Genomic DNA, 25,830 nt, shown 5'->3' with positions numbered 1-25,830 from the left:
AAGTTTAGGGGTTTTTATGAGCTCTTTTGCAGAACTATCTTCAGTAAGCAGGGTGTGCTGAGTCACGCCAACCAGGGCTTTGATCACGTATAGGTCTACCTATTAGGTTAATGTCCAACTGCTGATGGTCTTGTTTGGTTGACATCTGGGGCTTATGTCTTAACTGCCCCTTGCTCATGATATTGACATATACTTTGTAGTTATTTGTCTTATTTTAGGATGTTTTGCAGAAATCACTTCTTCAAATGCTGCAAAGCAGAATGTCAGTCCGGTCCTGTTTTAGCTGCAAAACCGGATGTTAGTGCTGGTTTGTTTTAGCTGTTCTGACTCTTTATTTTCCTGTTGGGGACCCTGGCTCTGACTGCCTGTCCAACTATCACCTAACAGTCTTAGGCCCAGAGGTATCACATCATGGAGGTACCTACATCTATGTTTTCCATAAAAAAGTTTCCATTAAAAAAGTATTACTAAGACTACTCCTTTCCAGTTAAGAGATAAGGAGAACAGGCTTCAACCACTGCCTGACCTTGAGGCTGTACAGTTAGTTGCTTCTCAGGATTCGAGGATGATTTCTGCTTGGGCCTAGGAAAATATTCAGTGATTGGCTCAGTATTGTAAGTATTAACATAATAGCATAGAAAAGGAGCTAATTGCCATTTGATTCAGTCTACGTTAAGAACTTAGCCCACATTGCAAGGCTGATATGTTAAATTTTTATTTGGTCTCAACTCCTAAACATGATTTTATGTAGCAATGATGTAATGAAATCATTTACTACATGTGGATAAATTTTAACTTTGGACATTTATCTTTTAAGTTCCAGAAGCTGTACAGAACATACAGTGTGTGGCAACTAGCTGGAAGTCAGCTTTAGTGACATGGGATCCACCCAAAAAGGCAAATGGAATAATTACACATTATATGGTAACAGTTGAAAGGAATTCTACAGAAGTCTCTCCCCAAGAGCACATGTATACTTTCGTGAAACTTCTTGCCAATACCTCTTACGTCTTTAAAATAAGAGCGTCAACCTCAGCTGGTGAAGGTGATGAAAAAACATGCACTGTCAGCACCCTTCCTGAAGCAGGTAACTACTTTGAAACATGTAACTGATTTGAAACAGGTAATTTACCTCACACCTGAAACAAGTAACTCTTTGTGGCCTGTGTCAGACATTTTTCAACACCATTTGTAATCTTTTTTTTTCTTTCAAGTTTTTATTTGAATTCCAGTTAACAGACAATGTAGTATTAGTTTCAGATATAGAATTTAGTGATTCATCATTTATATACAACACCTAATTGTGCTCATGATAATTGCCCGCCTTATTCCCCATCACATATTTAGCCCATCCCCCCACCTACCTCCCTTCCAGCAACCTTCAGTTTTTCTCTCTAATTTTTCTCTCTCTGTTTTTTGGTTTGCCTCTTTCTCTCTCTTTTTTTCCCTCCTTTATTCATCTGTTTTGTTCCTTAAGTTTCACATATGAGTGAATTCAAGTGGTATTTGTCTTTATACCACATTTATCTGAAGACACAAAAGACATATTTAAAAATTATAACACATACATTTTTATGACATGTGTTACCTGAGCACTAGCTGTGTAGTAAATTGACCCCTCTCCACAACATTGGGAGATTAAAAGGAGGAAAAAAGAGAGAAAATCTGCTCTACTGTGTTTCCATAAATATCTATTTCTTACTATCCAAACTCTGAACTTACTGAGTTATGCTTTCTCATAATTTAAAATATGGAATAAACATGTAAACATTTTGATATTTATCTTTTACTTAATTGATTTTATGGAATTCTAGATGCTTCCCTGAATTCCATAGCTGATGGTGTCAAACTCTCATTCATCTATTTGTTTTCGTATATACTAGCCCTTATCTGGTGAACATCCAGTTCACTAAGCTCTAGTCCACAAAGAAGAAAACTCTTGCCTTCCCAGCACTGGTCTGATCTATGTCATAATCTCCTTCATCCTTTTACCTTCTCCAGTATTGTACCTGCTCATATACATGTAAGTCTGATTCCTTCCTGATAATTACTTTCCTGGAAGTTCCAACAGGGACTGTGGGTAATAGCATAATTGTTTACTTCTAGCACATCTGAATCTATTATCTTAGTAGCATCTTGTAATTCCTTACTCCTTTTGAAATCAGCATCACCCAATTTTACTCCATTTCTCTATCCTTGAGGCGGTAAACCGTAGAACTTTGAGACATGGTGTGCCTTCTCTCTGGTTTCAGCATCCTGATCAGCATCCTTTCCTTTTCATTCTTCCAATGCAACACTTCTTTAGACCTCAGTGTTCTTACTGTTCAGCTGGAATGGATGCTTTTCAGCAATGCTGCCTCTTACTCTCAATATCTCAAACCATGCCACTGTGACTCATCCTCCAGGGGTTTCCCAATGCTGAGAGGATTCCACTGTTCGTTTTCACTAGATGCTGGCTGAAGAATAGTGCTATAAAAAAAACAGAAATGGTTTACCTGTTTCAGCTATAAATTCACTTTTTCTAACTCTCCTAGTTGCTCCATAATCTTCTACATACCCTTTGTTCATACTCTTTCAATTTTCCATAGCAGAATTATTCTCTCATTTTGAACAAAATCTACCCATATTATCATCTATATTTGATGTGGTTATTCATTTTACTATCTTGTGATACTGACTTAACCTCCTTCAAAATTTGCCCATATCTTAATTTATGCTCTCCAGATAGCCTCTCAGGGGTATCACTGACTTCCTCATTTCAGAAATCTGTTTCAATATCATATCTCCTCTAGAACATTACTCCATCAATTTAATATACCTTCTCCTGCATTTTTCCCACCTCTCTCTCTCACATACACACACACACAAATACACACACACATAAATTATTAGAAAATTTCAGCTAAGGAACTGGTTGGCATATCAACCCTAAATATTTTCACATGGAATTTATACCACATGAATTCTTCTCTTCCCTACTTTTCTATGCCTGTACTTTATAATCATTTTGACACCAAGCCTCATATTTATATGTGATTCTTACTCCCATCTTTCCTGAATAAAATCAGATCTTATCAGTTCAGTCTCTGCCATGGTTCTGCACTCTGCTCCTTCTTCTCCAATTTGACTGCCCCATTTTGCATCATAGTCTCATTGCTTCCTGTAATAATACCCTAAGGTAGCCTTACTACACACACTCATCCAGCCTGCTCATCAGCCTTCTCTTCCTACCCTCTTACATTGATTGAATTGTCTCTCATACACAGTTTAGAGCATTTATGTCTTGGCAGTTAAAGTTTATTATCTGAGGGTGAAAGTTAAACATATAGATTTGAGGCATAAAGTTAAGAATGAAAGCCACAAGATGTAGGAGATGGTCCAGAATACTCCAAAGGTTTTACTTATTCTTATTGTCTAGAAAATGCATTCTGGGGGTACCTGGATGACTCAGTTGTTAAGGTCTGCCTTTGGTTCAGGTCATGATCTCAGGGAGCTAGGATCGAGCCCCGCATCAGGCTTCCTGTTCAGCAGAAAGCCTGCCTCTCCCTCTCCCACTCCCCCTGCTTATGTTCCTTCCCTTGCTGTCTCTCTGTAAAATAAATAAAATCTTCAAAAAAAAGAAAGAAAGAAAGAAAGAAAGAAAATTCATCCCAGAATTTATCAACAATTAGAATCTGACTTCTGTCTAGCTTTTCATTTTTATGTCCCTCCACTGCTTTTCCTCATCTAGCTGATGCCTCTAGCCAAACTTCATTTTTCAGTATATAGACTTGAAGTATTCAATTCAAAGAACATTTATTAACTTCTTGCTACTTGCTATGGGCTAATAATTGATTAGACTCTCTCTTTTTAATCATATCCAACACTTTCTCATGATCAAATTGTTTTGCTTCCTGTAGCTATAGTGTCCTTTTCCTTTTCTAGGTCACACAAAACTATATTCATTCTTAAAAGTCCAATTTAAGTGTGTGTGTGTGTGTGTGTGTGTGTGTTTTAAATTCTTCAATGACATGCCAAGCTTTAAAGCCACAGGCTTCACTCCTGACTTGCTGAATCACATCTTCAGGAGTTGAGGCCCAAGAATCTGTTAAGCATCTCTTTAGGTGATCTGATGGCTATATCTGGGGAAGTACTGAAGTAGATTACTCATGAACTTTGATGGTTGGTGCTATGTAGCAGTGAGGACAGGGAGTGTCAAAGAGGTTCAAAAAAGAGTGATAGGTAGTTGCCTAGTAGGTGGGTAGCAGACCATTGCTATGTAGAATCTGGAAGAAGGAAATATGTTCAAATCCAGGCAGATGGTCTAGTACCAGGTACAGTAGTCTTGATCATTAGACAGGAACTGAGTCTCAGAGAACTGGAAGAAAGACAGGACAATAATTCTGAGATAAATGAGAGGTTCAAGACTGAAAATGAGGACAAAGACTCATTATTGAGTCCATTGGTACTCAGGGTGACTGCTTCATCACAAGAACAAAGCAGTTCAGTTAGTAGAACTGACACATGTAATCAAAATAGTAAGTAATCTGCATTGGATAAAGAGACACCTGAATGCAAGGTATAGGTCTTTGTAAAAAATATATATATTTGAATTTGATCTTAACTCAGGGTTAGAAGACTACATGAGTGAAAGTTGAAGGGAATCTAAATCAATGAATTAGGCAGATATTAGATATATGGTACTGTGTGTGATGTACTCACTCACTACTGACGACAAATTCTTTTCAAAGTTTGTATTCCTAACTCCCTGCATCTGAATCTATATCCCTGAGACCCTACTCCAGATCTAAGGAGTCAGAATTTGGAAAATAAGACTCACAACAAGTCTGCATTTAAACAAGATACGTGAGTAGAACAATGCTGAAATTAGATATGCACTCTATTCCATTGTAAAATTTTTGCTTGCAGGGCCTATGTCTAGTTTGTCTTTATTTTACTCACAGTTTCTAGCACATACCCTGGGAATTATAGGTACTCACATGTTTGTAGAAGAAAGAAATGGATTGTTTTGTTATGAAATTTATCATTTTCCATAAGGGTTTTTATCCCATTGCAGAATATTATTTCTAGGGGAACCTGGGTGGTTCAGATGGTTAAGCATCTGCCTTTGGCTCAAATGTTGATCCCAGGGTCCTGGGATTGACACCACATGGGGCTCCCCACTCCGTAGGTAGGCTTCTTCTTCCTTTCCCTTTACTGCTACCCCTGCTTGTGTGCTCTCTCTCTCTCTGTCAAATAAATAAATAAAATCTTTTAAAAATATTCTTTCTACATTTTCACCAGGCAAAATTACAGATATTTTCTCCCATGCAAATGTAGAAGTATTTTTAATTAAGGAGAGTCATTCACATGAAACATAAGTATTAATTGGTACTTCAAAGATAGTTAAGTAATTTTTTCATCTTTAAATTAAGTTTCAGATCTAGGATGTAATTATATTTCTGATTACAATATTTGTTAGGTAAATACTTTGCTTTTATCTGGGTTCACATGAATTGTTTGTTGATTAGATATTAGTTAGAACTGGAGATTCATTGTTCAGAATGGAAACAGTTTTATAGCTGTTGCAAACTTCTAATTTATAGTGGTCTAAGATTGGTCATGGTGTATAGTCAGCTCTGAGTCACTGACTCTGTACTTATTTTTGACATAAAGTAAAATCAAAGTTGGCTCACTCTCTCACTGCCTGGTGTCTGACCTTAACATTCCTTCCAGGGATTATTGGGTATTTTTCTCAGTGTAAACTTGGGCGTATCTGGGCACAGTTAAACATGCATCATGACGACTAAATTTATGAGAAGATTAGTGTTTGGCGTCTAAGCTGCTTCCATTGTCACAGTTAAGCATGTTGGAATAGGGCAAATATAGATGATGGTCCCAAACCTTGGTACTTTAAACAGTATTTTATATCAAAATATATCATATGTACCAATAAAAATATTACAGCAAGTTCATGTGCAACCAGGACTGAACTTTTAGAATCTCATATTAGGTCAAAATACATGTACTTACTCATATTATTTTCAAATCTTAGTAAATGTGACTTAATATTGAGTTTTTAAGACATTTTTCCCCTTGAAAGATAATTTTACAGTTTGGATTTTTTCAAAGCTCTTCCAAGTTCAATAATTTAGTATCAAGAGAGAAGAATTATCTACATCCCTTGGATGACCAAAACTCAATTGAGAGAAAGTAATATACACATTTGTGGTTTTTAGGAGTGTTCTTTTCAGCAATGATTTCTTCATTCATTTTTGTCCAACAGAAGATATCAGGTACATAGGAACCCACTGGAAGTCCACTGAGCTAGCAAATATAAATATAAATATAAATATATTTAATTTTATTTTATTTCTTTTCAGTGTTCCATAATTCATTGTTTATGCACCACACCAATGCTCCACGCAATATGTGCCCTTCTTAATACTCACCACCAGCTTCACCCAACCCCCCCACCCCCTCCTCTCCAAAACCCTCAGTTTGTTTCACAGAGTCCACCATCTCTCATGGTTTGTCTCCCCCTCCAATTTCCCCCATCTCACTTCTCTCCATCTCCCAATTTCCTCTGTGTTATTCCTTATGCTCCACAAGTAAGTGAAACCCTATGATAACTGACTCTCTCTGCTTGACTTATTTCACTCAACATAATCACTTCCAGTCCTGTCCATGTTGATATAAAAATTGGGTATTCATCCTTTCTGATGGAGGCATAATACTCCATTGTATATATGGACCATATCTTCTTTATCCATTCGTCTGTTGAGGGACATCTTAGTTCTTTCCACAGTTTGGCAACTGTGGCCATTGCTGCTATGAACATTGAGGTACAGGTGGACCTTCTTTTCACTACATCTGTATCTTTTTGGTAAATACTCAGTAGTGCAATTGCAGGATCATAGGGTAGCTCGATTTTTAATTTCTTAAGGAATCTCCACTCTGTTTTCCAAAGTGGCTACACCAAGTTGTATTCTCACCAGCAGTGTAAGAGGGTTCCCCTTTCTCCACATCCTCTCCAACACATGTTGTTTACTGTCTTGTTAATTTTGGCCATTCTAATGGGTGTTAAGTAAGGTAGTATCTCAATGTGTTTTTGCTTTGAATCTCCCCAATGGCTAATGATGATGAACATTTTTTTATGTGTCTGTTAACCATTTGTATGTCTTTGGAGAAGTGTCTGTTCACGTCTTCTGCCCATTTTTTGATGTGATTCCCTGTTCTCTGTGTGAGTTTGAGGAGTTCTTTATAGATCTTGGATATCAGCCCCTTGTCTGTAGTGTTATTTGTGAATTTCTTCTCCCATTCTGTGGGTCTCCTCTTTGTTTTGTTGACTGTTTCCTTTGAGCTAGCAAATATATTAATGGAACAGTATGATTGAATTGGAATGTGTTCAATTTCCTTGTTTTTCTTTTTTCTTCTACTGTTGATTATTTGAAAAAAAAATATATGACATTAAAAATGCATATATTTTTGCATTTAAGTATATAATATATATAATGCATGTGACTTATTATACATATTAATAAAATTATATATTTTCATAATATATATTTTAATAAATTATCTATATTAATATCTATTTTACTCTCAATCCTCTTCTGCAAAGTACTGACTGCAGTTCCCCTGAGAATTATTTAAGAAATATTTATCTGTCATGCATTTTATTTGCATCCCTATTCTGTGGACCTCTCTGAGCAGTGCAGAGATTACTGGGCAAACTGTCATTACAACTAAATTTGGTTTCCATTTACCAGGTTTTTAAAAATATAAAATATTTATATCACTTACAAGAATGCATACCATTCTCAAATACCATTTAATAGACTGAATGTGGGTGGTAAGAATGTTTCTCAGGGTTGCAAACTAATGCAGTAATTCAAAAGTTCACTTTTTCCTTTGTCTGCATCCCACTGACATTGTTCTCCTTATCCATCACCTTAGTTGAGATGAGAAGTCAAGCATGTAGGAAAATTGAATGCTCCTATTTGTTCTTAAGCAAGTGAATTGACACATTCTACTTACTAGTCAGTAATTGCTGAAAGCATAAAAACCATTATAGTTGCCTGTCACAGATCAGAAGGAAATAGCTATTAGCATTGCTACTCTAATTGAAATTCAAGTGTTTTACAAAATAGCCCTCATATGGATTTAAGTATTAAATATAATCCTTCTCTTAAGAGTGAATATCAGGTCTGAAGTAACTTTTATACTTGTAGTGTGAAAATTTGACCAATAAATACTTATTTAATACTTACTATTTTCATGCTCTGTGTTTAGGGTTCAAGATCCAAGTGTGTATCCCAAATAGCACCAGTGATCTCTGCTGTGTGCTTCCAAATAATGCCACTATTATTGTAAAGACATTTCTATAAAGCAATTAAATATGAAACTATATTAATAGTTAATAGTTGTGTGGATTGGAGATTAAATCAAATAGGAAATAGATTTTATTGAAGGCGACATTGAAGATTAGAAATAGATTTTACTGAAAGCTGTATTGAAGAAATGGAATATAAATTAGATGTTGCTCATTGGTAGCTTCAGCATTTCTTTGTATAAAAAGCTTAGATTCAGTAACCTAATGGGAAATGATATGGTCTTGAAACTTGAATTTCATAGGCAGTTATACTAGTGTTTACTTAGATAATCTGATACAGATCAATAAAAGAGCCAAGTTTTTGAAATACCCTTTTTTGCTGTTCCTCAATATGCTTTGAGAAAATGTCATATTACATGTCAAAGAACATTCTTCATTTTATTTGAGCTATATGAATGGTAGGGAGAACTAAAGACTGTGGGTATGCTAAGGCACTCATGGTAAGCCATCCTGTGGCACCATCACTATTCATGAATAATGAGATTAAAAGAGAGAAGGAAGTAAATATGAATTCTAAGATACACAGTGAGATAAAGGAATGGGATCAGGCTGAAGGGTGCTTGTGTGGCTCAGTTGGTTAAGCTTCTGCCTTTGGCTCATGTCATGATCCCAGGGTCCTAGGATAGAGCCCTGCATGCGGCTCCCTGCTCTGTGGGAGCCTGCTTCCTCCTCTCCTCCCAGCTCATGCTCTCTCCCTATCTCAATTACTATCTCTGCCTTTCTCTCAAATAAATAAGACCTTTAAAAAAAAGTGGGGGTGGGGGGGTGGGGGGGTGGGCAGGCTCAGGTGGAAACCTGACTAGAGAGGGATGCATTGTATTGGAAAGAGTGTAGGAGGGGAGGTTGAATAACTTAAGTGGGCCTTATTTTGCTCTTAGTTTTGCATATTTGTAGCAGAAGTTTGAATATAATATTGTGGAAAAAATGAGAACTCTGCTAAATTTAAAATAGAAAGCAACATAAGTAACTCTAAAAATAGTGATTGTTTTTTGACCATTGTCCTAAAAGACTGCAGTAATTTTGAGAAGAAGAATTTGTTCATTACATAGTTACTAACCCCCCCTCCCCCCACCAAGTCACAAAGAATAAAATCCACAGTCATTTCAATAGCCCAGAGGGTCCATTTTTAACCCACCATGCTCTTCCCCTAGTTATGTATTATCTCCTCCTTTATCTTTTGAAAATTTATCCTCAAATGCCACCTCTTTAAAGAGGATCTGATTTATTTATAATTGAACCTCCTCCCAGCTAGAATTTTCTGTCCTCTTTATCTGCTTTACTTTTCTGTATTGTATATGGCATTGTCTATGGGTCTGTCCTCATTATAATACACATTCTGTGAGGATAGGGATTTTTCTTTGTGTAGTTTACAGCTATTTCCAATGTCCAGAAATGTGTCTGGAATTCAGTGATACTCAATAAATACATTATGAAGATTGAATGAATCAACCAATCAGTAAGTACACAGTCCTAGAAAAGTGATAAGCACACAGTAAACACTTAATATGTATACTTTGGGAGGCTTAAATAAAAACTTATGGTTATAAAATTATTTTTAGACAATTATATGGCAAACTAAGAAAGGTGTGTCTTCTGGAATATGTTTTTTAAATTAAACTTTATTTTGACATAGTTTAGATTCATATGCAGTTATAAGAAGTAAAATTTAAAATAAACAAAAGTTAAAATTAACAAACCCCTAGCAATCCTGGCAAAGAAAAAGAAGATGCAAATTACCAGTATTTAGGAATGAAGCTACTATAGACATTACTAACATCAAAAAGATAATAAGGAAATAATACCAACAGCTTCTCACACAAAAATTTTATACCTTAGGTGAAATAAACTCTGTGTTAAAAAACCACAGTTTCCACAGCTCACCTAGTATGTGAATAGCCCTATAATTATCAAGGCCATTATATGTATAATGATTTCCTGTGACCCACTCTGGTAGGGAAAGAGAGGGCACCTCTCCATTCCTGGCAGTTGGGGGTAGGAATCCGAGTTCCCCCCTCGCCCTCTGCTGACACCCCAGGGAAGAAAGCTGAGTAGGCACAGGAAAGAGGGCTGCCTACTAGCCTCTACTGAGGAGGCCTCCTGGCCCTAGCTGGGAGGGATAGGAGTTCCTCATTATGCTCCACATGGGTTCTCCACTGACATGGGGGAGGGGTCTTGTTACTTCTGGAAAGAGTAGAAGTTCTAGCTTCTTATTCTGTCGACTCCAACTTCACCCTGTCAAAAATGGTTGGCGTGCCTTAGTACCTAGGGTAGGAGACTAGGTTCCCCATTTGACCTTTGCTGAATGTGAGGAGGTGGAGCCACAGTTTTCTTCTGTGGTTTTGGGTAGAGCTATTACTGTCTAAAAGTTTTTGTCCCACTAAGCTACATGGTTTTTTGCCTAGAGAAAGCAGCCTTTTATTGGGACTTTCTTGGCCTCAGCTAGTTGGCTTTTCCAGGTTGTTGGCCTCAGGGATGTATAAGCAAAAAGAAAATGCAGAGAACTCACCACTGCGCTGTTTCTTGGGTCTTGATTCCCTTAGTTCCTCTGCCTTCTCTCCACCTTTGAGTGTCTTCACTTTATATTTAATTTAAATATTTAAATATAAATATCTAAATATTTATATTTAATGTCCATGGTTTTAGTTGCAGGTAGTGGAAGGAGTAGCGAGAATACATCTACTCCATCTTCTCCAAAGCAGAAGTTCATATGGGGATATATTTAATGGTTCTAAGTAAGCATCTTTGCTGTAAGCATTTTCACCACAGTCAGATCATTTCCACTCTGTAAGGCAATTTCACTGAAAAAGATAAAAATAACGGTCTGACAGTTTGATTTGATGGTTCATTTCATCAGCTGGTTGACAGTTTGGTTTCATTTCTCTATTGTTACAGTTCTCCCATTTTTATAAGATATAAATCTTAGCTGGTTCCCATGGTGGTCTGTAGAATGGCACAGAGTTTTGAACCCACACTTCCATAGAACTTTGGAACATCCTTCAGTGGGCATGTGACAAAATGCCAAGAACCAATAATGGTGTGGAAGGTTTTCACAATGAAAGACAAAGCTCACTTACAAAAATACATTCCAGTATTTGGAAACTGATATATCCTTTAGTGAAGGAAGAAGTTTTAGGGAAAAAAAAAATGAGATACTGTACATGAAGATAAATCAACAAACAAAAGCCTATGTGATACAATGGATGAAAAACTTTGCTGATGACAAGAGCTTAGGTACACTCCAAAAAATAAAATCCATTATTTTTGCAGGCCACGAATCGACACTATACATTTTTAATGTATTCAGATATTTAGTATTTTGCAATAAAATCTTTCAAATTCTATCATTCATTTTTAATGTTTCATTATGTCCTTTTTAATGAATATCCCTCTTTAATTTTTCATGATTTTTTCATTTATGGCAGAGTTGCCTTCCAGTCAATTAGTTATGCAGCAAAGATGCTTCCAGCAAAAATACTTCCAGCAAAAATTCTAAACATGTTTAGTATCATGCATGGTACCCTTTTTATCCACCTGCTCAAGATGATGTTATTTAATACATATGAGGTAGTATGCTAGGGACTATGGGAAGACTATGATGAAACAAATTTATTTCTTGTGCTTTTAAAATTTAGAGTTATATAATTGGACTTCAGAGATAACCTCATTCAGTCATTTCATTTGGCAGACGTGGGAAATGAAGCACACAGGTTAAGCGTCTGTTCAGTGAGCTGTAACTAATTATTAGCAGAACTACCACTGATCCAGAACTCTTTCTTCTTATTTACCCTTACCTTAAAAATTCAATGAATCATTGTATTTATTGAAATTAGAATTGTTTTCTTCCATTATTTCACAATATCTGAACAAAATTCTTATAGGGTGAGGAGATTGAGGGTCCATTATATGAATTTCCTCAATAATTTGTGCCGATATAATTATGATAAAGCTATATACAGACTTTTGCCCAAGTACGGATTTAAAATGAAGGAAAACTCAATTTCTATCATCAGATATGTGCTTACCTTTAATCCAAAAGTACCATAATACTAAAAATACTATGTAAAATACTGCAGCTATTCTGTGAATTTTTAGAGTTCCTAAACATGTATCACATATTTTTTTTTAATCCTGGATTCATTCCAAAGGTGTGATGTTTGGCTTTGTGAGATGGTCTTAGGTGTCCAATTCTAAATTATAAATGTAAAACTCCTTTTAACAGTAATTCCGTTTGTAAAAAATGAATAGGAGTCACTCTGCATGATTCTCCTTGACCCCACGGATGCTCTAATACCTTTCACTAAGCACACTCCCGGCATTACTCCTTTCTTCATCCCAGCTCCGGCTAAAGACAGCTGTTCTTCAAGCAGCATTTTTATTAACTTATTTAAGAACTGGGGCGTATCTTATTACCCTATTTTCCATTCCTGTCCTATGCAGCTGTAGCTGGTACTTTTCATAACAGCTTCTACATATCAACCTCCTCCCCCATTTCACTCTATTTTTTTTTCCTTTTTCTCTTTTACTTTCTTTTTTAAGTAAATTAAGGATGTGTGTGTGTGCATGCAAGAGCCTCCTTTCTTTATCTCTAGTAACCCTATTACTTGAAAGCTTCAGGAATGTGCCTGTTGTTTCGGTGAGATTATAAGCGTCAGGGGAAACCATTTATGAACGGTGTAAAAATTCTGAAATGTAAAATAAATGACTTTTACTGATAGCAAAATTTCATTAACAATGCTACATTTAAATTCAATTTTAACAAAACAGTGCAATATGAATATAAAGAAAAAGCTTTGAACAAATTGTTATTGTTAACCTCCCCTTAATGAACTTCAAATATTACAAGTTTTGTGGTGTGTAAGAAAATAACTTTTGGTCAGGAAACTATTTTATAAAATAAGGCATGCATAAATAGCAGCCACCATGTGATTAAACACTTCCAAAATTCAAGTAAAGAAATAATGATTCTTAGTATATTAATGTTATCATATAATTTGAATTTTCACCATCCAGTATTCTTTGCACCCTCAAATCACCCATTAGTTCTGTGTCTGGTTACCTTATTATGAAAAATTATTACCTTAAAAACAATTTGCAACAACTGTTAGAAAGATAATAACTGTTATTCCTTATGGATCACAATAATAAAATCTATACCAATTAAAAGATACATTAAAACTCAGTAGCCTAGGGGCGCCTGGGTGGCTCAGTGTGTTAAAGCCTCTGCCTTCGGCTCAGGTCATGATCCCAGGGTCCTGGGATCGAGCCCCGCATCGGGCTCTCTGCTCAGCAGGGAGCCTGCTTCCTCCTCTCTGCCTGCCTCTCTGCCTACTTGCGATCTCTGTTAAATACATAAATAAAATCTTTAAAAAAAAAAAACTCAGTAGCCTAATTTTCTGGTTTGTTGGTAATTAAATGAACCTGCTTTAGAAAGGATTTTTTTTAAAAACCAAGATCCTGTTTGTGATTTTTTAAAACAGAACTACATTAATATTTGTTATATAAGAAAAGTCTAACATTTTTAAAGTTTAGACTTAAAATTTAAAACTAACTTTATATTTAGGATATCATGACAGAGAAATGGTTAATTGTATAAGACATGTTCCTTGAAAGCTGGATAGAATGCTATTCTCACAAGTACTAGTAGAAACTTTGCTTGAAGATTGAACAATTGCCAGAAGATAGTTGAAGTTGAAAGTGTTCGTTGATTACTTGAACTAATCTGTAAGGCTTCTCTAGTATGGATATATGAAAAATACAACAAAGCTCCTTATTTTATCCCACTAACAGGTAGATTTATAAAACATTAACTATAAAGTATATGTCTAGTATTTTTTTTTTAGATTTTATTTATTTATTTGACAGACAGAGATCACAAGTAGGTAGAGAGGCAGGCAGAGAGCGAGGGAAGCAGGCTCCCCGCTGAGCAGAGAGCCCGACGCAGGGCTCAATCCCAGGACCCTGGGATCATAACCTGAGCCAAAGGCAGAGGCTTTAACCCACTGAGTCACCCAGGTGCCCCTAATGTCTAGTATTTTAAATTTCTATAGAGATGTAATATGTAACTTATTTTAGATATTACTGTTATACTTTTATGGGAAAGCTTTTTCCTTTTCATGCTTTTATGTTTTCTTTTTTATGTTTTTTACATATGGGAAATTATTTTATACAAAATGAAATGCACCAAAGTGAAGCAAGCAGTTCAGTGGTTTTCCACAAATGTGTACCCCCCAGGCAACACCACTCAACAACATATAGAACATTTCCATCTCCCACAGAAAATTCCCTTGGACACCCACTCTCAAAGGCAACCACTGTCCTGATTTCAATCAGCAAAAGTTACTTTCAGTTGTTCTTGAGCTGTATGTATTCGCTCATTTCTGGTCTGTTTCTTCAAACTTAATTGTGAAACCCATATTCTTGAGGGTTTTACTAATTTGTTCTTTTTTACTGTTAAATATTTTTCCATTATATGACTATTCCATTACTTGTGTGTCTGTTTTTCTGGTCATGTAGGTTGTTCTAAACTAAGTGTTATGAATAAAAGCATTACAGATATTTTTGTTTAAATCTTTTCTTGTGGAATTTCTAGGTCATAGTCTAGATATGTGTTTGTATTCAAGAAACTGGCAGTTTTCTAAAATGGTTGTACTATTTTAAATACATACCTAACAGTAATATGTGAGAGTTCTAATGCTCAGTACCAGCAGAATTTGGTCTTCATAATTTCAGACATTCTACTTCATGTTAAGAATTTCTATCTTGCTGTAAGTTTTATTTTCATATCAGTGATGATTAATGATGCTAAATCCTCTTACTATGAGTTTGACTTTTTTAGATTTCAGACTTATCTATACCTTTCTGAATCTGGCTTATTTCACTTAGCAAAATGATTTTAAACCTCTCTTCTTTTCAAATATAATCATAGTGATGTCTCCTTCTGATAATTTTATATCAAAAATTTTAGTTTTTTACTTCCAGATAAAAATATTTTCTAATTTCCTTTGCAATTTATTCTTTGTTCCATGGTTACATAAAAATATGTTTGATTTCTGATTATTTGGCACTTTTCCGGATATTCTCATGTCATCAACTTTTAATTTATTGCCATTATTGTCAGAGAATTTATCTTTAAGACTTTATCTTTAAAAAATTGTGGAGAAATTTTCTATCACTCTGCATATGATTTATCTTGTCGAATATTCTTCCATACACACTTGAAAATAATGTATATTCTTCAGTTGTTGGCCATAATGTTCTCTGTATTAATTCATTGTGTTTGCACGTTTTGCAAATCTATATCCTTACCATATTTTAGCCTAATTATTCTATCAATTATTGAGAAAGGAATGTTAAAATATACCATGATGATTGTGGATCTGTCTGTTTCTTCTTTCAGTTCTGTAAATATTTGGTTCATGTACTTCAGAGTTTGTTCTTTTTAAAACATATACATATTTATGATTGTTATAATTCCTTAACTGACCCTTTAATCTTTATAACTGTCACTTTTATCTTTGGGAATACTCCTTATGTTAAACGTTATTTTGTTTGATATTAATATAGGCACATGTTCTTTAGTTTATTGTTTGTATCATACATCTTTTTCTAACCTTACTTTTGAATTATTTGTATCATATTTAAACTATGTGCATAGTGACAGCAAAGTATGCTTCTTGTGGACAGCATATAATTGGACCATTTATTTTTATTTTGACTGACAGTCTCTGCTTTTTAATTTTTATTTTTTTACTATACAAGAATTTTTTTTAATTTAAATTCAATTAGCCAAGGTATAGTACATCATTGTTTTTTTATATAATGTTCAATGATTCATCAGTTCAGTATAACATCAATCTCTGCTTTTTAAGTGGAGCATTTAATCTATTTATATTTAAAATCATTATTAATTTTGTTGAGTTTAGTTTTACTGTTTACTATTTGTTTTCTCTTTGTCTTATCTCTTTTATAGTTCCTCCCTTCTTTCTTGCCTTCTTTTGGGCTAATTGAATAGTTTCAGCTTTCTATTTTAATTCATCTGTTGTATTTTTGGCTGTACTTCTTTGTCTTATTAATATTTAGTAGTTGCTCAAGGGGATTATAATAGGATTATTTGGGTTGTTATAGCTACGTAATATCATACAACTTCACATAAAATAAATGGAGTTGCAGGAGCACCTGGGTGGCTCAGTAGGTTAAGCATCCAACTCTTGAATTTGGCTCAAGTCATGATCTCAGGGTTATGAGGTCAAGCCCCATGTTGGACTCTGCACTGGGTGTGGAGCCTGCTTAAGAATCTCTCTCTCCCTCAGCCCCTCCTTCTCCCATCCCCCCTCTCCATGGAGTTGTAAAAGTTCAATGTTTTTTTGCCATACTTTGTGTTATTCATGTCGTGCATTTGATATCCATATAAATAATTTACATATATGTACATTGTAAACCCCACAATTTATTTTTACTTCCCAGTAAATCTACCAGTAGATTTAAATAAATTTAGAAAAGACTGCATATCTTTTCTATGTAATTACTATTTTTGGTGTTCTTTATTACAGTGTCATTTCACCCAATGTCACACATCTAGTGTCCTTTCCCTTTAACATTGTTAAGACTTTGTTCTAGTGCAGGTTTGCTCACAAAAAATTCTCTCAGATATTATTTACTTAAAATGGAATTATTTTAGATAATTCCAGATATAAAATTCTGGAAAGGTAGTTTCTCCCCACCCTCTCCCTAAGTATTTTTCCCTTTGAAGATGTCATTCTTTTGTCTGTGATACATGTAATTTTTTCTGGCACTTTTCAAGAGCCTTTTCCTTTATATTTTCTTTAAGGCAGTTTGTCAGTGACATGGCTAGTGTACTTTGTTGCACTTGTTTTGCTAAGGGTCCATTTAGCTTTTTGTATTGGTAAATTAATACTTTTCTGAAATTTGAGAAATTTTTGGCCATTATTTTTTCAAATATTTCTCTTCCCTCTTCTATCCAATTTTGAGACTCCAATTATAACCTCTTGATATCATTCTTTGAATGACTGAGGTTTTCTTAAACTTTTTTCACTTTTTTTCCTATGTTCTTCAAAGTGGAGTTCTGTTGATGTTTTATGAAGTTTATTGACTTATCTTCTCCTGTTTTTACAGTGGCATTAAATAAATCCAGTTCAGATGTATTTTTAAGTTCTAGAGTTTTTATTTAGTTTAGTGTTTCCTTAAATCTATTCCTCTCCTGAAATTCCCTATTTGGTTTCTAATTATGATTGTATTTTCTGTTAAGTCAAATAAAATATTTATATTGTTTGAAATTCATTTTCTTCTAATTCCTCCACCTGAGTTGTTCTGTGATCTCTTTCTATTGAGCACTTTTTCCTCCTATGAGTTACATTTTCCTGTCACTAGAAATTTTCCTGCTTACCCAGTAATCTTTGAACTTACATTGGACATTGTTGGTGATGTTTTGCAGAAGCTCTGGATTTTGCTATCTTGTTCTGAAGAGTGTTGGTTTTTATTCTACCAGACTATTAAATTACTGAGTAACAATTTCGTGAATGTGTGGTTTTGATTTCTCCATTATTTACAGAGGAAATTCCTTAATCCTGGGATATAGAGTAAAGTTAAATGTATGGGCCATTTTAGGATTTTTGTATGAGGCCTATGCTATTTACCAATCCCTCACTTTAGTGGAATTGAAACTCCAAATTCTGTCTTCTCTGCACTGGGAAGCAACTAAACTTTCTACTCTGTTTTGCATTCATTTCTTTCCACCATGTTCCTCAGTGTGTCCTTCATACATGAACGATTAAGAGATTAGCCAAGGATTTCAGAGTTTAAACCCAGAATTTAGGTCTAACCCCTCTTTGGCTCCCTCTTTTTCCAACTAACTATTTTGGCAGTTTCATATGCCATTTCCTACACCTCAAGCCAAAAGCCGTTTATATGCTTCTTTGTTTCCTCCACAGTGCGTAGTTGTTATCTGCAGAATTAGTCTGATACGAACTATTGCTGTACCATCAGAACAGATCCTCAAACTTCCTGTGTTTGGGAAGTAGAATGTTTTGATATTTTTCTGCTTCTGAAAAATTATTTTTTGTATGATTTTGACAATTCTAGTCATACTGAACACTTTTATGTAAAAATAGCCTTACTGAATATTTTGTGATAAGCACGCAGAGGGGAGGTTTACATTGCAATAATACACATGACTCTAAAATAAACAGTATATATTTTTGTTCTTAAAAATATTTTGACAATCAGGGATTTTTTCTGTTCACTACATTATTTCACAGAGTCTCCAATCTCACCCCATCCTTTCATCCTTTCTCCTCTGTCGGTTGTTTTCATCTCTCCTTTGATTCTGTGTGTGTGTGTGTGTGTGTGTGTGTCTCACAGAATCTTGGAAAACTCCAAATTCTTCTTTTTCTTTTATAGAGCTTTCCCCAAACTTTAAAACCAGGACTCCTTTTGTACATTTTAGTCTATCAGGGTTTTCTGTACAGCCATATTCCTTAGAAAACAGGAATAGTTTTAAGTAGCATTTGATTACAATCAGCATTGGTGATAGTTGTTCATCAATCAACATTGGTTACAGCACTGGTGACACTTTTCTTCTTGAAATCAGTACATACGACCATCCATTCATTTCCTCAGTTATTTATTTATTTGTTAAACAAATATTTCTCAAGTATCAGTATAAGCCAGACATTATTGACTGAATTTTTTTTATGATTTCTTTTTCCCCATTCTACTTTACTGCCCATTAACTACCAACTTGATAGAGACTCAGTTCTTTATCTGCTGTGGTGATACTATATATACAAATATGCCTCTTAAATGTTTATTCACTCTTACGATTTCCAAGCTTACTGATTCTTATTTATGCCAAATTAGCTTCTCTTGACTTCTTAGGCTAACCCAATCTTTTCCTCCCAAGATATCTCTATTCATGTTAACAAGATATGAAACTAACATGTCATTTACTCATATCCATCCTCAAGTAAATCCCACAAACCAGTATATATTTCCCATTTCTTCATTAATGCTGATAATTCAATTTCATCTCCAGGTGTTATAGCATTGTTCTTAATAGACAACTAACTCTTCTATATAATTACTACCCTAAGAACTGCTTCAGATAAATAATTTCAAATCAAAGTTGTCATTTTTGATGGACATTCTCACTATTTAGTTTGGCATATAAAGCTGTCAAAGTAATGACTTTATAAAATAAATCAATACATTGTCTCTCCAAACAGAACATATATAACCCATTCTCTTTGTAGTGGTGTCCAAAAATAAAACAAAACAAAAGTTTTAGTGAAACATTTTTATAAATAAGTTATACATTCAGTAATACTTGATTTAAGAACTATATAATTATAGCTATGGTCCATAGAGTTTTGGGCCCCTCAGTTGTCCATTTATACATGCATTAAGACAGACACTTTAAAATTTTTTTAGGAAATTTTATCCTGCTTTATACTTTCTCAGTTCTCTTTCATTTAAGTGGAATATTTAAGGTGATTTTATTTAGCACACTAATAAGAATGTGTCAACACATGTTCCCAGTTTCATAGTGCCACCTAATATCATGTTTATTTAGCATATTTTGATAAATTCTAACCCAGCTACTCCAAAATCTCTTTCTAGGTTAAACTAGACTGCTAGAAGAATGCCTGAACTGAATAATTAGAACCTCTGAAGAAATAGTTTTACTAAAACATGTTTGATAGCTATTCTCTCATTCAAATTGAGAGCCATTGTAAGAAAGAGCCAACTTACAGATACTTAGCGTTTGCTATGTAAGGATGTTGTTGAAGATATTGTTCATTAAATTATATGGCAACCTGTTTATTTGATTTTTTTTTGAGAGAAGAGATAGAAATATTTCTTCTCAGTAACAGAGATTATTGTATTTTCTTGTTCATTTAATTTGCTTTTATTTATAATTACAGAGATTTAAAATCTTGAGTTTCTCTTTTGTATAATTTTCTACAACACAGAGCCAAGTCATAGTCTACCTTTAGGAAGTGAACAGTGTACATTTTATCTATTGACCTAGTTACTAGGTTCATTCCATGTTTTACTCCTATCGCCCCTCTGCCCAATAAATAAACACATTCTGCTGATATTCTTTGCTGTTTTTAAAAAACTCTATTCCCAATTATCGTTTGTTATTGTAATCTGCGTTACCCTGCATGTGTATAACATCTAACCAGTTTCTATTAAATTACACTTTACCTAATAACTAGTTACATGGAGGCTCAGGATTTCCTTTAAGTTTAAACTTTACCAGTTAATCTCTGTTGATTGTTCTCTGTTGCTTAATAGAGCTTAGGTAGTCACCTAAACTTTTTTCTCAAACAACACAACACTTGTTGGCCCCCCCTTTTTTTTTCTTATTACTCTTTTCTTGAGTCTAATATACTTTCCAGACTTTCACAGTTTGTAACAGTTACTTATATCTCTCCCACACTTAATGCCCTTGAACATCTTTTCTTCCACATATCTATGGATTCTTAATTATTCCTTCAAGTTATAGCCCCCAGATATTCTCTTTCCTTGAAAGTTTCCTTTGGGCATTGCCTATTTGTGGTAGTTTCTATGAGTTAAATTACTTTTCATATATTTATGAAAAGCAGCTTATTCCCTAAGACTATAATAACTTGCCCACACTGTTCAATGTGAATGATCAGTAATTGTTATTGATTAAATTCAAGTTAATGCAAAATTTTTATCTGCTATGCTGAAATATTTTTGCACTCAACTTCATAAGAATTTCTATTTTTTTAAGGTTATTTATTTATTTATTTGACAGACAGAGGTCACAAGCAGGCAGAGAGGCAGGCAGATACAGAGAGAGGAAGGGAAGCAGGCTCCATGGTGAGCAGAGAGCCCAACACGGGACTCGATCCCAGGACCCTGGGATCATGACCTGAGCAGAAGGCAAAGGCTTTAACCCACTGAGCCACCCAGGCGCCCCAAGAATTTCTATTTTTTATATTGATTCATACTATGTTAGTGTTGATAAAATATAATTTTATTTGTATATGCTCAGATCATATATTAGTACCTTGTGTTTCTAAAAGGATTATAGATTATTTAAAACTACCAGAGACAAATATTTTCTTGATAAACTAGGAAAGATTGTGTTGGTACTTTTTAAGGTTTCATAAATATAAATTATAAATATAATTGTTCAGGCATCTGTTTTGTTTAAAAGAAAGTACATCTGTGGTTGAAGATAAAAATACTTAGTCATAAATAAAGATTTAAAGAAACTTGGTCTTCCATATTCGTATACTTTATTAGGTCAGTGAGAAGCCAATACAAACCACTGTCAGAATCTTACCATGGGAGGTTGGCAACTTCTAACAGCTGATATTCACAAGTTTAAAGAATAATTACACTTTATACACATTTTCCTCTTCGAAGTGGGACCTACTAAATAGTCACTAAAAACTGACATGCATTTAAACGTACAACAAATTTCACTTCTATAGTTCTATGGACTTTCATTTCAACCATGATGAAAGTATTTCACAGATAAGAATAATTTATGAATAAAAAGTAATTCACGGAATACCTTGCCAGTGAATGTTGATCGCTTCATCACAGTTCAGTCATGTTTAGAAAATCTAAGCAAGCTGTGTGATTACTCCAGGAAGCATGGAATGATGTGTTCAAATTAGTACCATCTGTGGATAGAAAAAAATTGAGGTTTTTAGTCATTCTCAAAGAATGGAAATCTGATTCTCCATGCTAAAATGAGTGTAATCCTTTTTGTATCTGTAATTCAATAGGGCAGTTGCTTTGAAATAGTCCAGTTCAACACACAGTTCATCAAAAGAGAAGATACTGCATATCAATGCTAGTCTTTTATGAGTGCCACTGAGGTAGCCTTCCTTTAAAAAATTGTCTATGAGTTATATATTTGGGCTTAGATTAGATTTATTTCTGGTTTATCTTTCTAAATATATGTGATTAGAAAATGTGGGCAAAATTTTATACGACTTGAAAGCCAAAATGTTTCAATGAACCATAACTTATTCATATATTCAACACGTACTGAGTGCCTGTATGTGCCAGATGCTGTGTATCAGTGCAGGTTCCTTCACTGAGCCTGTCACATGGAAGGCAACTCAATTGTTGTTACTCTTCCTTTAGTCAAGTTACACATAGTTCTTGTTTCTTTTAGACCCTTATTTCTTCGCAATACTTGTTTGGAAAACCCAAGAGTCTGTGGACCAGCATTAATATGGTGAAAGTTTTTATGCGTAACCAATTTTGCCATTGAAGTCTTCATTCCTAAAATCTGAACATTGCAAGGGGGATAAAAGTTGGTCATAGGACAACCATGGGCATTTAGTAATCCCCTCTGCTGAACTGGGAAAAACATAGTTCTTCTGACCTCTCCAGTTCATTGGATAGCTAACGCATCCCACTTTCTTCCCACTCCTAGTTGCTTAGTAAATCCTAGGTAAAAGAAATTGAAATGCAGAAGGGGTGTTTGGTGATGGACTCAAAAGGGAGGGAAATGTATGGTTTATACTCCCTGATTCCCATAGGGAAAGAGCAGAGTGTACAGTTTTAATGCAAATGAAAACTTCCCAAGTGTCCTCACTATATTTGAGTTAAAACTAAAAATCTTGAATACAGTCCAGAAGGTTCAGCATTATCTGATTCTGACCTACATCTCCAGCTTTCTATCTTCTTATCCATCTCCTTGTGGACCCAGCTATGTTCCTGAAGTGTTTTTAATGTACCACACTTCTTCCCCTCAGAATCTTAACACATCCTGATGTTATTCACCTGGAAAGCTAATCTTATCTGTCAGTTCTCTTATTAAATTAAAGTCTTCCCTGACCATCTATCTAATTGAAATCTCTGGGGTGCCTGGGTGGCTCAGTTGGTTAAGTGCCTGCCTTAGGCTTAGGTCATGATCCCAGAGTCCTGGGATGGAGCCCCATGTAAGGTTTCCTGCTCAGTGGGGAATCTGCTTCTCCCATTCCCTCTGCCCCTCCCTCCTACTCTCACTCTCTTGCTCTTTTGCTTTCTCTCATAAATAAGTAAAATCTTTAAAAATAAATTAATGAAATCTCCTGTTATGCCTTCTTATTCATTGCTTTAAAAATATTTATTAAATGTCTATTTTTTATTTTTTATTTTATTTTTTTTAGATTTATAATCTCTCCTTGATAATCTTTTTTTTTCCAATTTATTTATTTTCAGAAAAACATTATTCATTATTTTTTCACCACACCCAGTGCTCCATGCAGGCTGTGCCCTCTATAATACCCACCACCTGGTACCCCAACCTCCCACCCCCCCGCCACTTCAAACTCCTCAGATTGTTAAATGCCTATTTTGTTGCAAACATGACTCTAGACCTTCAGAGACACAATCTAGTATTTGATTATTTGTGTAGATTGATATTTGTATGTATATATGACATATGAATAAGCATACACATTTTGTAGTCATTGCTCAATCTTTTTTATTGATAATGAATGTAGAATCAGAATCTTTCTAGACCTTTAGAATACATATTGGAATGAAGTGGAGTTGAAAAGAAGATTAGGCCTGGTTGAGGTGGGTTTTCAAAGTAGAATTAGGATTTAGAGAAGGGTGGCTATCAGTTCAAAACAATGAAGTAGAAACTAATAGAGCTATCTGAAAATAAATTTCAAAAGGAATCCCCTCAAGACTTTGAGTTTCCTTTTGGTCTATCTATTTAAATAGAGGCCAGAAAAGTAGAAATTGGCCATTTTATAGAGGAAAATTACATTAGTTTTCTATTGTTATGTCACAAATGATCACAAACTTAGTGGTTTAAAACTATGCCCATTGATTATTACACAGTTCTGTAGGTCAGAAGTCTGGGTATATTGTGCATCGATTCCATACCCAGAGGCCCACAAGCCAACTCAAGGTGTCAGTAAGCTGTATACTCACGTGGAACTCAGTCCTCTTCTAAGCTCACAAGCTTGCGACAGAATTTGGTTTCTTACATTGATAGGTCTGAGATCCCCAGTTCCTGGCTGACTAATAGCCAAGGGCTTCTCTTAGTTCTCTTAGTTCTTCTTCCAAGACAATAATGGATACATTTTTATATATCATATCTGTCTCTTGCTTAGAGTATGTTCTTTCCTCTTTTGTAATGAAACAAAGAAAACTCTTTGCTTTTAAAGGACTCAGTCTATAAAATCAGGTTCATTGTATAATCCGTCCTTATTTTATTTATTTATTTATTTGTTAAGTCTTTATTTACATTTCAGTTAATTAACAGCACAATATTAGTTTCAGGCATACGTATAGTGATTCAACACTTCCATACAACACCTGGTTCTCATCACACGTGCTTCCCTTAATTACAGATGAAAAGTTTTCTCATATCAGCACCTATATCAGAGCTTAGTTGAAAAATTGGATGAAGGTGAGTGTACAGGGGCCAGGAATCTTGGAGACATCTACCTACATAAAGGTCAGACATAAAAAGACAAGTTGACCAAGATCATCTCTAAACGTCCTTCAAATTCTGCTCCTGTCATCTTCTGATTCATTTGCCTATTCCATGAATTTGACCGCCAAAATGGATCTAAAAATACATTTCTTTCTTATTGCAACAATATTTTTTCTTTTTTTTAAACATATCAGTGATCTATAAATTTGTCCTTTTTCCTGTAGTGTAATTATCAGACTAGACTTGATAAAAAGTACTTCTGAACATCTCATTCTGACACTTCAATAGCTTTCCATTGCCTAACAAACTCTAAGTTCCTCTCAGTATATCCCCAGGTTATTTTGTAGCCTTTCTGTTTTAATTGGCAGTATGAACTATAAATAATAGTTGAACTTGACTTAGATCACATTGCCCTTCTTCTAAATCTCTACCTTAACAATCAGTGAAATGCTGTCTCACATGCCACTTTTTCTCTTTTTCTTTTTAAGATTTTATCCATTTATTTGCAGACAGAGATCACAAGTAGGCAGAAAGGCAGGCAGAGAGAGAGAGGAAGGGAAGCAGGCTCCCTGCTGAGCAGAGAGCCTGATGCAGGGCTTGATCCGAGGACCCTGAGACCCTGAGACCCTGAGACCCTGACCTGAGCCGAAGGCAGAGGCTTAACCCACTGAGCCACCCAGGCGCCCCACCACTTTTTCTCTTAAGGCTTCTCCTGAACCACGAGATCATCCATATGTCTCTGCCTTGGGTTAGAATATTTTGAAAATTTGTGTTTTCTTTCGGTGGTCTGAGTTCAAACTTAGTGGCTGAGAGATTTGAATAAATTATAGAAATTCTACTTTTTATGAAAATTCTGTTTTTTAATTCTTAAAATGATTCCTCTATAAGGTAAATTTTCCTTAAAAAATAACTTTTTCTCTAATTGCTTTTCTGCCTAACTAAAAATAGTAGTTATGTTGTAGGTATTGTATCAAGTATTCTGCTTGCAATCTACTTTAAAGGTTAATTA

General features: G+C 34.9%; 1 protein-coding gene across 1 annotated transcript in view; it reads left to right on the top strand.

Annotated features, from left to right (window-relative positions):
• PTPRQ (protein tyrosine phosphatase receptor type Q) overlaps nucleotides 1-25,830 on the top strand; it is a 198,581-nt gene that overhangs the window by 77,997 nt on the left and 94,754 nt on the right. The window contains exon 26 of the mRNA XM_044226332.1: nucleotides 818-1,087. Within this exon, the coding sequence (XP_044082267.1) occupies nucleotides 818-1,087 (270 nt within the window). The remainder of the gene's footprint in view (nucleotides 1-817; nucleotides 1,088-25,830) is intronic.

Source organism: Neovison vison, chromosome 12 (genome assembly GCF_020171115.1).
Source record: "Neovison vison isolate M4711 chromosome 12, ASM_NN_V1, whole genome shotgun sequence".
Classification (NCBI taxonomy): Eukaryota; Metazoa; Chordata; class Mammalia; order Carnivora; family Mustelidae; genus Neogale; species Neogale vison.
Note: the sequence above shows the minus strand (reverse complement) of the source record. Positions and strands in the feature narration are given on the sequence as shown.